Source organism: Salmo salar, chromosome ssa18 (assembly GCF_905237065.1).
Source record: "Salmo salar chromosome ssa18, Ssal_v3.1, whole genome shotgun sequence".
Lineage (NCBI taxonomy): Eukaryota > Metazoa > Chordata > Actinopteri > Salmoniformes > Salmonidae > Salmo > Salmo salar.
The window spans coordinates 7,305,604-7,318,029 of NC_059459.1; the positions used below are offsets into that span (position 1 = coordinate 7,305,604).

The 12,426-nt window shown below is 39.6% G+C and overlaps 1 protein-coding gene across 1 annotated transcript; it reads left to right on the plus strand.

The window, feature by feature from the left end:
• The first annotated feature begins 1,044 nt into the window (after positions 1-1,044).
• pkd2l1 (polycystic kidney disease 2-like 1) lies at positions 1,045-11,509 on the plus strand. The gene is made up of 15 exons (XM_014154269.2): positions 1,045-1,417; positions 1,637-1,750; positions 2,713-2,840; positions 3,087-3,340; positions 3,791-4,015; positions 7,161-7,389; positions 7,569-7,739; positions 7,842-8,023; positions 8,153-8,273; positions 8,364-8,462; positions 9,091-9,212; positions 9,313-9,430; positions 9,531-9,661; positions 10,420-10,567; positions 10,733-11,509. The coding sequence occupies exons 1-15, from the start codon at positions 1,135-1,137 to the stop codon at positions 10,883-10,885; spliced, it is 2,478 nt and encodes an 825-aa protein (XP_014009744.2). The 5' UTR covers positions 1,045-1,134; the 3' UTR covers positions 10,886-11,509.
• The last annotated feature ends 917 nt before the right edge of the window (positions 11,510-12,426 follow it).

A 12,426-nucleotide genomic window follows, 5' to 3' on the forward strand; every position in this document is an offset into this window, starting at 1 on the left:
ATGGTATGCATATAAGTGTAGCTATGTCCAGTCTATATTCATTCTCAAAAATAATTTCATTAAAACTAAATTAATCTGATTAACAATTCATTATTTGCTGCTCCAGATGTGTCCTTGAGCAAGGCATTTAACCCTAATTTCCTCGAGGGGCGCCGTATTACTATGGTTGACCCTGTAAAACAACACACTTCACTGCACTTATCCGGTGTATGCGACAATAAAACTTTATTTTTTTCACGGAAGCTTGTCGTTGCAAATGAACCAAGCCAGTGCAAAGATGATTTGATTCATTATTTCATCTCCGAGTGCTCATCCTCAACATACACTAAGTTGTAATGAGTATGTGTATGTGGGATGAGGTAAATTACACAGATGGTCATCGTAATTTAGAAGCTTTGTGGATTGTTTGCAAACTTAATATGATTTTTGACAGTTGGTCAAAAATGTATATGCTAATGAGGTGACCAGGGCCTATTATACTATACGTCTTCGGGCAGGAGATCAGAGGCACACTGCAGCAGCTATATTCTGATGAATTCAGCCACAAGCGTTCAACAGTTGTCAATGGCTCATGTAATTGACATGTAGTCAATGAATCTGTTTAGCGGGAGTTTGTTGCCATTGCGAATGACTGAGTGGATAACAGGCTGTGACATTGGAAAACATCTTATGGAATATGGAAATACTTGAGAGCTACACAGAAACAAACATTAAAAGTGATATATCAGCATTACCTCACATTTTCTAAGGAAAATATGTCATTTTTCATTTGACCAATTTTTTTATGTCAAACAAATCATCACAAACATTTTCTCAGCACCCCTACTGCTGAAGAAAATGAACATGAGAAAAGTGCACAATTCTAATAACTCTGCATAATATGCTGCCTTTTAAAAGAAGAATGAGCATTGTGTCTTATGTATACAATGTTAAACTGGGCAGTTTATTGTGCACAAGAAAGCACCAGCTCCTCCCTCTTCCATGCTTACGTCATTGGCCCTTTAAAGTGATCCCACCGACAGGTTAACAAGCTTGCTAGACTGGTCTTGCCTCACTATCATCTTGCTTGAGAACCTACGGCAATATTATCCCATACTGGAGTGTAGAGAGCCAGGTGATCCCAACCAGGCACCAATGCAGCGCCTCAACAACCGGTCGGAGAGCCACCTCAGTGGACAGGTGGAGTGTGAGTTGGACAGCCTGGGGAAGGGTTCCTGGGTGAACCAGGGGTACTGTGGCTCTCCAACACCCATACCTCGGGCTATCAGCACTGTCTACAACCCCCAGCCCCTGTACCCCCAAGGCTCCTTCGACAGCATGTGCAAACTGACCACGCCGAGCCCTTTCCCAACCGAGGTCAAGCCGCTGGAGACCGGTTCCGAGAAAAAACGCGGTGGATGCTGCTCATTTTTTAAAGGTAGGAATTGGTTCGCCACAGTTTGTTGTTGTTGTATTTGTATTTGCTTCATTTTAATTAGTTTACCTGGTAATGTTATCAAGTTGAAATTATGTACAGACTAATGCTGTGCAGGAAATATTCCCATTCCTTGGTATGTCACGGAAGGAAATGTGTACTGCCTTAAATTAGCATATCATTTCAGAGTTCTCAGAGTTCGGATGTTCTTCGTTTATGTAGGACTGTGGGGCACTACACTGACTGAGAATACATCGGACAACCGGGAACTGTTTGTTAGGACTACACTGAGGGAATTACTGGTCTATTTGGTGTTCCTCGTGGATATATGTCTATGTAAGTATGTCAACAATACATGTTTATTTTTGTTCGTGGCTATGTATATTGAGTGAATACATATTTCAATGTAAGGATATGACTGTATAGTAACATGATCATTTCAAGTCTGCCGCTACTGTACATGTGTCTTAAAAACGGAAATTCATACAATAATTCATTTTTATGACTAACAGAAATTGTGTTATTTGAGTTTCTTAGTAAGTGTTCTGGTACAATTCAGGAACAATAAATGTTGTTGCAGGGCTTAACTTGGCATTTTTATGATTTTCTATAAAATGTTCTGTTTTGAAAGTCTGACATGGCCTTTTTGTTGTGTCAGAGTGTGCCAGGTCTTGGGTAAGCAAAGCAAACGTATGATCTGTGCCTTGTACATAGATCTAGTAATGATGCAGATTGGTTGACAGTAGGCGAAACAGACAGAAAGTATGCCTTATCTGAGTGTAATCGGCATCTAAATGATCACTGTGCTTTGGCAAACTGAAACCCGTGTATTGTGTTGATTTATCATCAGCTGTTTCAATCTGCTTTAGTGCCCTATTATAAAATACCCTCTCCCCTCCCTTCTGGCTGAAAGGCATTGTCCAGCGGGACATTACGACTGAAAGGAACACAGGCAGAGTGCTCCTGCCTTTCACTGATAAGAGCATGGGGCTTAAGCCATTGTTGCTTTGTCTGCAGCGGATTTACATTGTTTGATACGACTATTGTGCCATCTCTTCAACAAATGACCTGCTCTAATCGGTGCCACTTTGACTTCTGTGACGTGATTTGACTTCTGTGATGTGATTTTCACTTAAATGACAAATCTTGAATGAGAGGCTCTGGCCTGCGTGTCTGTTTCAGACTTTCCTTATCTTGGACTTTTGAAAGGACAACATGGTCTGACTGAGCTCTGAGCAAAGTCTGATATTATGAATCGATGGCTGGATATAACAATGTCGCTATATGTTGTCTTTCAGTGACATATGGCATGACCAGCTCCAATACCTACTACTACACTAAAGTCATGACAGACCTGTTTGTGCTTACGCCCAGTGGCAGCGGAGTTACATTTCAGTCCATTAGCAGCATGGCAGACTTCTGGACGGTACGTACCCTCCCTGCTCTAACCCTGCTGAAATATTGAACTGTCTGACATCAACTTGTACTGATGAAATTACTTTGATCACTAATAGCACAAAGGTGACATAAGTCCATAAGTGACATCAAGATATCATAAGATAATAATAATACAACATTAAAGGAAATACTCATGCATTGTTATAAACAACAACAAAAATCGCAAATGCTTCTACCTGTTCATGCTGTAGCCTACTTACCTCTATTTGAACAGTATGCCCAGGGCCCAATGCTGGATGGCCTCTACTGGACCAAATGGTACAACGACCAGTCTCTACAGAATGGAGACCACTCCTTCATCTACTATGAGAACATGCTGCTGGGGGTACCCAGGATGAGACAGATCAAGGTGATGAACAACTCCTGTAAGGTCCACAAAGACTTCCGCAACGAGATCTCCGGATGCTTTGATGTCTATAATGAGAAGAAGGAGGATGAGGTGGACTTTGGCCTTGTTAATGGAACTGCGTGAGTTCAAATGTTCTTTTCAATGCTTGTTTGTCCTGACATGGCTGTAGTTGACTCCTATGGCACCATACACTATTGGGAAAAAATGTGCCATGTAGAACCTAAAAGGGTTCTTCGGCTGTCCCCATAGGAGAACCCTTTGAAGAACCCTTTTTGGTTCCAGGTGGAACCCTTTTGGTTCCAGGTAGAACCCTTTTCACAGAGGGTTCTACATGGAACCCAAAAGGGTTCTACCTGAAACCGAAAAAGATTCTACCTGGACCTAAAAAGGGCTATCCTATGGGGACAGCCAAAGAACCCTTTTGGTTCTTTGGCTGTCTCACGGCAAAGTGTTTGAATGTTTCTTTTTTCAGACCAATTTGGGTGTCAATCAAATAGACAACTTTGAAAAGATTGACTGTAGATCTGAAAGGCCTATGATAAAATACCTTCTCTCCTCCATGTCTGCAGCTGGCAATACCACAATGAGAAAGAGATAAAGGGTTCGGCCCACTGGGGTCTGCTGACCACGTACAGCGGTGGAGGGTACTACCAGGACCTGAACAGGACCAAGGAGGAGAGTGCTGAGATCCTGATGGAGATGAATAACAACCTGTGGTTGGACCATGGCACCAGGGCCGTGTTCATAGACTTCTCCACTTACAACGCTAACATCAATCTGTTCTGTGTCATCAGGTAGGTAGAACAGACCACTTCACGCAGTAACAGCACTGTAGACTCTCTCACAAGTTCTCATGTATATTGCCTATAGAAAGTGTACTCTCCTTGAACTTTTTTCACATTTTGTTGTGTTACAAAGTGCAGAAATGTATCCACTCACTACTGTAAGTCGCTCTGGATAAGAGTGTCTGCTAAATGACTAAAACGTAAATGTAAATACATTTAATTGTGTTTTTTTTGTCATTGATCTACACAAAATACTCCATAATGTCAAAGTGAAAATTAATAAAAATGTAAGAACTAAATATAGTAATTGCATAAGTTTTCACCCCCTTTGTTTAGGCAAAACTAAAGTAAAATTTGGCTTAACAAATCACATAAGTTATAATGACTCACTCCATGTGAAATAATAGGGGTTTACATAATTTTTTAAATAACTATCCCTTCCTCTGTACCCCATAAAAACAACATATGTGTGGTGTATGTATGGTCTCACAGTCAAGTACTGAATTTCAAGCACAGATTCATTCAACTATAAAGACCAGGAACATTTTCGAAAACCTTATAAAGAAGGGCAGCGATTGGTAGATGGGTAACAATAACAAATCAGACATTGAATATCTCTTTAAGCATGGTCAGGTTAATACTGATGCTGTGGATGATGTATTAAACCACCCAGACACATAACAGATACAGTCATCCTTCTGAACTGAGCTGCAGGACAGGAGGGAAACTGCTCAGGGATGTCACCATGAGGTCAAATCAAATCAAATTGTATGGGTCACATACATGTGTTTAGCAGATGTTATTGCGGGTGTAGCGAAATGCTTGTAAATTGGTGATTTTTAAAACAGCTACAGAGTTCAATGGCTGGGATAGGAGAAAACTGAGAATGGATCAACAACATTGTAGTGACTTATAGTGACCTAAATGACTGAGTGAAAAGAATAGAAATATACAGAATAAAAATATTCTAAAACATGCATACAGTACTTTTGGAAAGTATTCAGACACCTTTACTTTCTGCACATTTTGTTACGTTACAGACTTATTCAAAAATGTATTAAATATATATTTTTCTCATCAATCAACACATAATACCCCATAATGACAAAGCAAAAACAGGTTTCTAGAAATATTTGCTAATTTAAAAAACTTTAAAAACAGAAAAACCTTATTTATATAATTATATAAGCACCTTTGGCAGTGATTACGGAATCGAGTCTTCTTAGGTATGACACTACAAGCTTGGCACACCTGTATTTGGGTAGTTTCTCCCGTTATTCTCTGCAGATCCTCTCAAGCTTTGTCAGGTTGGATGGGGAGGTCTCTCCAAGTCCGGGCTCTGGCTGGGCCACTCAAGGACATTCAGAGACTTGTCCCGAAGCCACTCCTGCGTTGTCTTGGCTGTTTGCTTAGGGTTGTTGTCCTGTTGGAAGGTGAACGCTCGCCCCAATCTGAGGTCTTGAGCACTCTGGAGCAGGTTTTCATCAAGGATCTCTCTGTACTTTGCTCCATTCAACTTTGCCTCGATCCCAGTCCCTGCAGCTGAAAAACATCCCCACAGCATGATGCTGCCACCACCATGCTTCACACTGTAGGGATGGTGCCAGGTTTCCTCCAGACGTAACGCTTGGCATTCAGGCAAAATAGTTTAATCTTGGTTTCATCAGACCATCAGACCATTGTTTCTCATGGTCTGAAAGTCTTTAGGTGCCTTTTGGCAACCTCCAAGTGGGCTTTTACTGAGGAGTGGCTTCTGTCTGGCCACTCTACCATAAAGGCCTGATTGGTGGAGTGCTTCAGAGATGGTTGTCCTTCTGGAAGGTTCTCCCATTTCCACAGAGGAACTCTAGAGCTCCATCAGAGTGACCATCGAGGTTCTTGGTCACCTCCCTGATTAAGGCCCTTCTCCCCCGGGCGGCCAGCTCTAGGAAGAGTTTGGGTGGTTCCAAACTTCTTCCATTTAAAAATGATGGAGGCCACTGTGTTCTTGGGGACCTTCAATGCTTCAGAAATGTTTTGGTACCCTTCCCCAGATCTGTGCCGAGACACAATCCTGTCTCGGAGCTCTACGGACAATTCCTTCGACCTCATAGCTTAGTTTTTGCTCTGACATGCACTGTCAACTGTGGGACCTTATATAGACAGTTGTGTGCCTTTCCAAATCATTTCCAATCAATTGAATTTACCACAGGTGGACTCCAATCAAGTTGTAGAAACATCTCAAGGATGATCAATGGAAACATTAATCAGGATGCACCTGATTTTTTTTTATTTTATATAAATTTGCAAAAATGTCTAAAAACCTGTTTTCACTTTGTCATTATGGGGTATTGTGTGTAGATTGCTGAGGATTTTTTTATTTATTTAATCCATTTCAGAATAAGGCTGTGTGGTATGGCTATGGGTATGCTTGACATCGGTAAAGACTGGGAAGTTTTTCAGGATGAAAAGAAACGTGATGGAACTAAGCACAAGCAAAATCCTAGAGGAAAACCTGCTTCAGTCTTCTTTACACCAGACACCAGACACTGGGAGAGGAAATAAATATCCTAATAAAATACCATACCAAATTCACCTTTCAATAACCTACAACATAAAGCCAAATCTACACTGGCGTTGGTTACCAATGTTCCTGAGTAGCCAAGTTACCGTTTTGACTTAAATCTGCTTGAAAATCTATGGCAAGACATGAAAATTGCTGTCTAGCCATGATACAGGTGTGAAAATACAGATGTGAAAAGCTCTTATGAGACTTACCTAAGAAGACTCACAGCAGTAATCGCTGCCAAATGTGTTTCTAACATGTGTTGACTCAGGGAAGTGAATACTTATCTATTCAAGGTATATTAGTGTTTAATTTTTAATTAATGGTTTTAAGAAATCCAATTTTTCTTCCACTTTAACATTACATAGTATTTTGTGTAGATCATTGCCAAAAATGACAATTAAATCCATTTTAAACCCACTTTATAACACAATAAAATGTTGACAAATCCAAAGTGGGTGTAGACTTTCTATAGGCACTGTATATGGTGTCCTTATTAAGACTGAGTCAGGTGACTTTGGATGTCTTCCATGATTGTCCTAATATGGACATTATACATGTATTCTTTCACAAATGACCAGTGGCTAAAAGTGATTTCCTTTTCTGCAGGTTATTGGTTGAATTTCCGGCCACTGGTGGAGCGATACCCTCATATCAGATTAGAACGGTGAAGCTGATTCGTTACATCACCTACTGGGACTACTTCATCATTGGCTGTGAGATGGTGTTCTGCCTGTTCATCCTCTACTACATTGTGGAGGAGATTCTTGAGCTCCGAATCCACGGGTTCTCCTACTTCAGCAGTATCTGGAACACTCTGGATGTGGTTGTCATACTGGTGAGAGGACAGGCTGAAACATCATTCTCAATCTAAGTACTCAGTAATACAAGAATCGCATCAGTTACATATCAACCAGTGGTGGCTGGTGAGCTACATAGTTGAGGAGGATGATTGATGCTGATTTATGAGTTATGATAAACCTAACCTAAACCTAACACAAATCTGTTTTTCCACAGCTTGCCATTGTCGCAATCATCTTCAATGTTTTTCGCACCATTAAAGTAGACAAATTACTTGGTAAACTCTTAGAACAACCTGACATTTATGCAGACTTTGAATTTCTTGCATTCTGGCAAACACAATACAACAACATGAATGCAGTGAACTTGTTCTTCGCTTGGATCAAGGTAGATTACTTCTTTCTTCCTCAGAATGTATCAATACTTTAATGCATTTCATTTAATTGTTGGCAGTGCCCAAAGCTTGACTCCTTCTGTTCTTACCTCTAGGTTTTTAAGTACATCAGTTTCAATAAGACTATGACTCAGCTGTCTTCTACTCTGGGCCGCTGTGCCAAAGACATCATGGGATTCGCCATTATGTTCTTCATCGTGTTCTTTGCATACGCTCAGCTTGGCTACTTGCTCTTTGGTACGGAGGTGAAATCCTTCAGCACCTTCGTCAAGTGCATGTAAGAGAGCACCAAAAATAGTTATTATTCTTGTAAATAAATAACAATCCAAGACCCACGCAAGCAATTGGCCAGATTTTGAAAACAGTATTAATCAATTACTCAAATTGCTTTCCTTTTTCTCTGTAGTTTTACACAGTTCCGGATTATTCTTGGAGATTTTGATTATGATGCCATTGAACGTGCCAACAGAGTCCTGGGGCCAATCTATTTCGTCACCTATGTGTTCTTTGTCTTCTTTGTGCTGCTTGTAAGTTGAACTGAACAAAATACTTTCTACTAGATTTTCAAAGTGTAAACTACACTTTGCCATCTTATTTTCATGGATTTTCTTCCCTAGAACATGTTTCTGGCCATCATCAACGACACATATTCTGAGGTCAAGGAAGAGCTGTCATCCCAGAAGGATGAGCTGCAGATTACTGACATCATCAAACAGGTAAACATATATATTATACCAATGTACGATGGCATATGATACAAATCAGAATATAATATATACACTGAGTATACAAAACATTAAAGACACCTGCTCTTTCCATGACAGACTGGCCAGGTGAATCCAGGTGAAAGCTATGATCCCTTATTGTTCTTAAATCCACTTCAATCAGTGTCGATGAAGGGGAGGAGACAGATTAAAGAAGGATTTTTAAGCCTTCAGTCAATTGAGACATGGATTGTGTATATGTGCCACTCAGAGGGTGAATGGGCAAGACAAGAAATTTAAGTGCCTTCCAACGGGGTATGGTAGTAGTCGCAGGTGCACCAGTTTGTTGTCAAGAACTGCAATGCTGCTGGGTTTTTCATGCTAAACTGTTCCCCGTGTGTATCAAGAATGGTCCACCACCCAAAGGACATCCAGCCAACTTGACACAAATGTGGAAAACAATGCAGTCAACATGGAATGCTTTTGACAACTTGCAGAGTCCATGCGCCGACGAATTGAGGCTGTTCTGAGGCTAAAGGGGAGATGCAGCTCAATAATGTTACGAATGTTCGCTATACTCAGTGTATATAATATAATGCAACAACAAAAAAATAACATGCATACATTTTTTGTGTTTCAGAGCTACATGAAGACATTTATGAAATTGAACTTGAAAAAGGAGAAGATATCCGATGTTCAGAAAGTACTACGATCTGGATCAAACAAACTAGAATTCAAAGACTTTAGAGAAACTCTCAAAGAGTAGGTGACTATCCACACGGACAGAAGAAAAATCCGTAGACATCAATGAATAGCATTCCGATTCTAGTCTATACTCTCCTCTCTTGTCTTAACCCTACAGGTTGGGACATGCCGACCATGAGATATCTGAAGCTTTCTCCAAATTCGACCATGATGGAAACCAAATTCTAGACCAAGAGGAGCAAGAAAGGATGAAGAGGGAGCTGGAGGAGAAGAGGGTTAGTGGACTTGGCCAAACTAGCAATTTAACCTAACCCCTCTGCTATTCATATGATAAAAGAAATCCATTCATGTATTTTCTCATGTCATTATCCTCAGGATGCTCTTAGCGCCAAGCTCAACAACCTTGGAAAAAACTATGGGAATGGCTCTCTGGAGAAATTGACGGTGGATATGGATGAGCATGGCAAGCCAAGTAACACTCTGGTGAAGCAAGAGGACTTCCAGAGGTGTGTTGAATATTTGCCTTGAGTATAACGCAGGGTAACCTCGGCTCCCAGAGCAAAATCAGATAGGCTATCAAGAGAGACTAAGCGCAGGAAGCTGATACCATTTACAAAGATGGACACTTTGTAAAGAAATATGTCCAAACAAACATCTACGTACGTGCACCATGAATGACTCCTTATTGACTTGTGTCATATGAGAACCACAAGCTTTTTATAATCTTACGAAACATCAAGAGTTGGTTACATACTGAGGTCGAGATGTATACTGTACATGGATTGTTGTTGTCAGACAACAATTATCTTTAAAATGAGACTAGAAATACACTACATGTGGACACCTGCTTGTCAAACATCTAATTTCAAATCATTGGCATTAATATGGGGTTGGCCCACCTCTTTGCTGCTTTAACAGCCTTCACTCTCCTGGGAAGGTTTTCCACTAGATGTTGGAACATTGATGCGGTGTCTTGCTTCCATTCAGCCACAAGAGCTCTTCAGTAAGGTCATTCTTCTGCCAATGTCTGTCTATGGAGATTGCATGGCTGTGTGCTCGATTTTATACACCTGTCAGCAACAAGTGTGGCTGAAATAGCCAAATCCACAAATGTTAAGGGGTGTCCACATACTTTTGTATCTATAGTGCATCAGAGGAAGTAAATATCAAACCACACATCAATGCCGTCATGTCCAGCATTACACAATTTTCATTGTGTACCATCTACTCTGATGGCAATTATTTTTCCTCTATTCCATCAAAGGTTGGTCAGACAGGTTCTCCAACTAGAACACTCAGTAGCTGCTATCATGACCAAGATGGATATAGTCACGGAGAAACTGGAACTGCAGGAGAGCAACAGGACTAATGGGAAGGAGACAATGGGAAAACCAAGTGCGGCCAAAAACTATGTGAGCATGTTTGGAATTCAATTAAGTTTCCTGCTTGGGTATTCGATCAGGTTTTCCGTCTCGAGCATGTTTGGTATTCAATCAGGTTATCTGTCGTGCATTTTTGGTAATTATTCAATAAAGTTTGCAAGAGTTGACCACTTGTTTACTGTACATTTCCCCCAGAACGAAAAATCAGCTTCGGATGGGAATGTTATGGTATATCTGGAAAGAGGGACAAGGGCTGAGATGGCACCCTGGAAATCAACCATTCCTGCAGGAAGTGCCCCCTATGATCGTCCTGGGACAGGCTGGACAATGGCCAACAGCCACATGTGAAGCATATTTAACTGACTTAAAGGCAATGGTGAATGGCTTAACAGGTTATTAACACTTCAATTCATGTTCAAAATTCTGCTATATACTATACATGTATTCCATTTTAGTCAGAGAGAGAGAGGATAAGATAATGTAACATGGAACTTTATATATTAATTGTACTCTCCATACATTTGTGCTGGGCTTTGTGGTTGATATGTTCATCTTGTTTGTTGTTGATGCCATTTCTAAAAACAATTTTATCTTCTGAATTTGTGTATAAGACAAAAGTTAAATGTTTATGTACAATATTCTATACTATATAAGTACTCCCACCACCTTGCACCTGACTTAATGTGTATAATTGCTAAATATACAGGAACTTCTAAATTGAGTTTAAGTGCTTTAATATTGACAAGCGTCCCTTGGAACATGCAACTAAGACTATTTATCTTTTGACTACTTTATGTGTTTAAATCTAGAATATTCTTTAAAAAACGAGATAGGTATATATATATATATAGACTTCCTGTAAAGATCTAGACTCGCCTCAATTCAAAGCTGTTGCTCATTGTATCTGTTGTACATAAATAATTACTCAATAAAGTGTCTCTCAATGTTTCTGAATAAAGTCAGATAGTAAGATTACTTTTCCTTCTTAATCTCTTACCCCATGAGGGCTAATCATAACACTTTACAACCACTGTTTGACTACTTTTCAGATTACACTATAACAATGTATAGTGTAAGTCATTATAAATGCTTATGTTTATACATGAAAATCTTTACATTTATTCATGAAACCTTACTTGATATGGTTCCTTTCTTTACACTTCCTTTTCTTTTTTTCCAACTCAATCCATCTCTCTTGCCTAACACAGTCTTCAAAGAAAATATATATTTGTTCCTTCTTCAATTCCAAAATACTTAATTACTTAATATAGCTAAATCTAATTTTACCAGCATTAAGAATAGAATAGAAGTACAACACTATTCCAGTAGGTGAAGGGATCGATGTATGTGGGGCGCAAAATCCTCCAATGACATAAAAGATACCTTTCATAGTAATAAAAAAGTAAAATAATAATAATAAATAACTTAGTTGTCAAGCAAAGAAGCATTATAAAAATATATATATTGTATCTACATGTATAGCTAGGTTTCCATCCAATTTGTGACAAATTCTCATGCCAATATTCTGAAATCTGCATAAAACAACAGGCACCAAATATGTTTCCTTCAAACGGACTTATTGTGGATAAAAGTCTGTGCGTGATGATGTGCACATAAAAAATAACTTTTGAGGTTAAATTCCTATGTACCGAATGAAAAATACAAATTCAATGTGTTTCCATCACATCTTCAACGCTGCTGATGGTTTTGTCACAAAAACCGTTATAGAGCAAATGTGCCCACGTGCGCTCTAGCCAACAGCTCGCGGATAGTGCAGGTAGGCTACCTACATTATGATGATATTATTATGGATAACAGCGATTTTATTTTTATTGTCAAATGGCAGCCAAGCATCGATCATCATGTCACCAGAATAAGAACCTCGATAT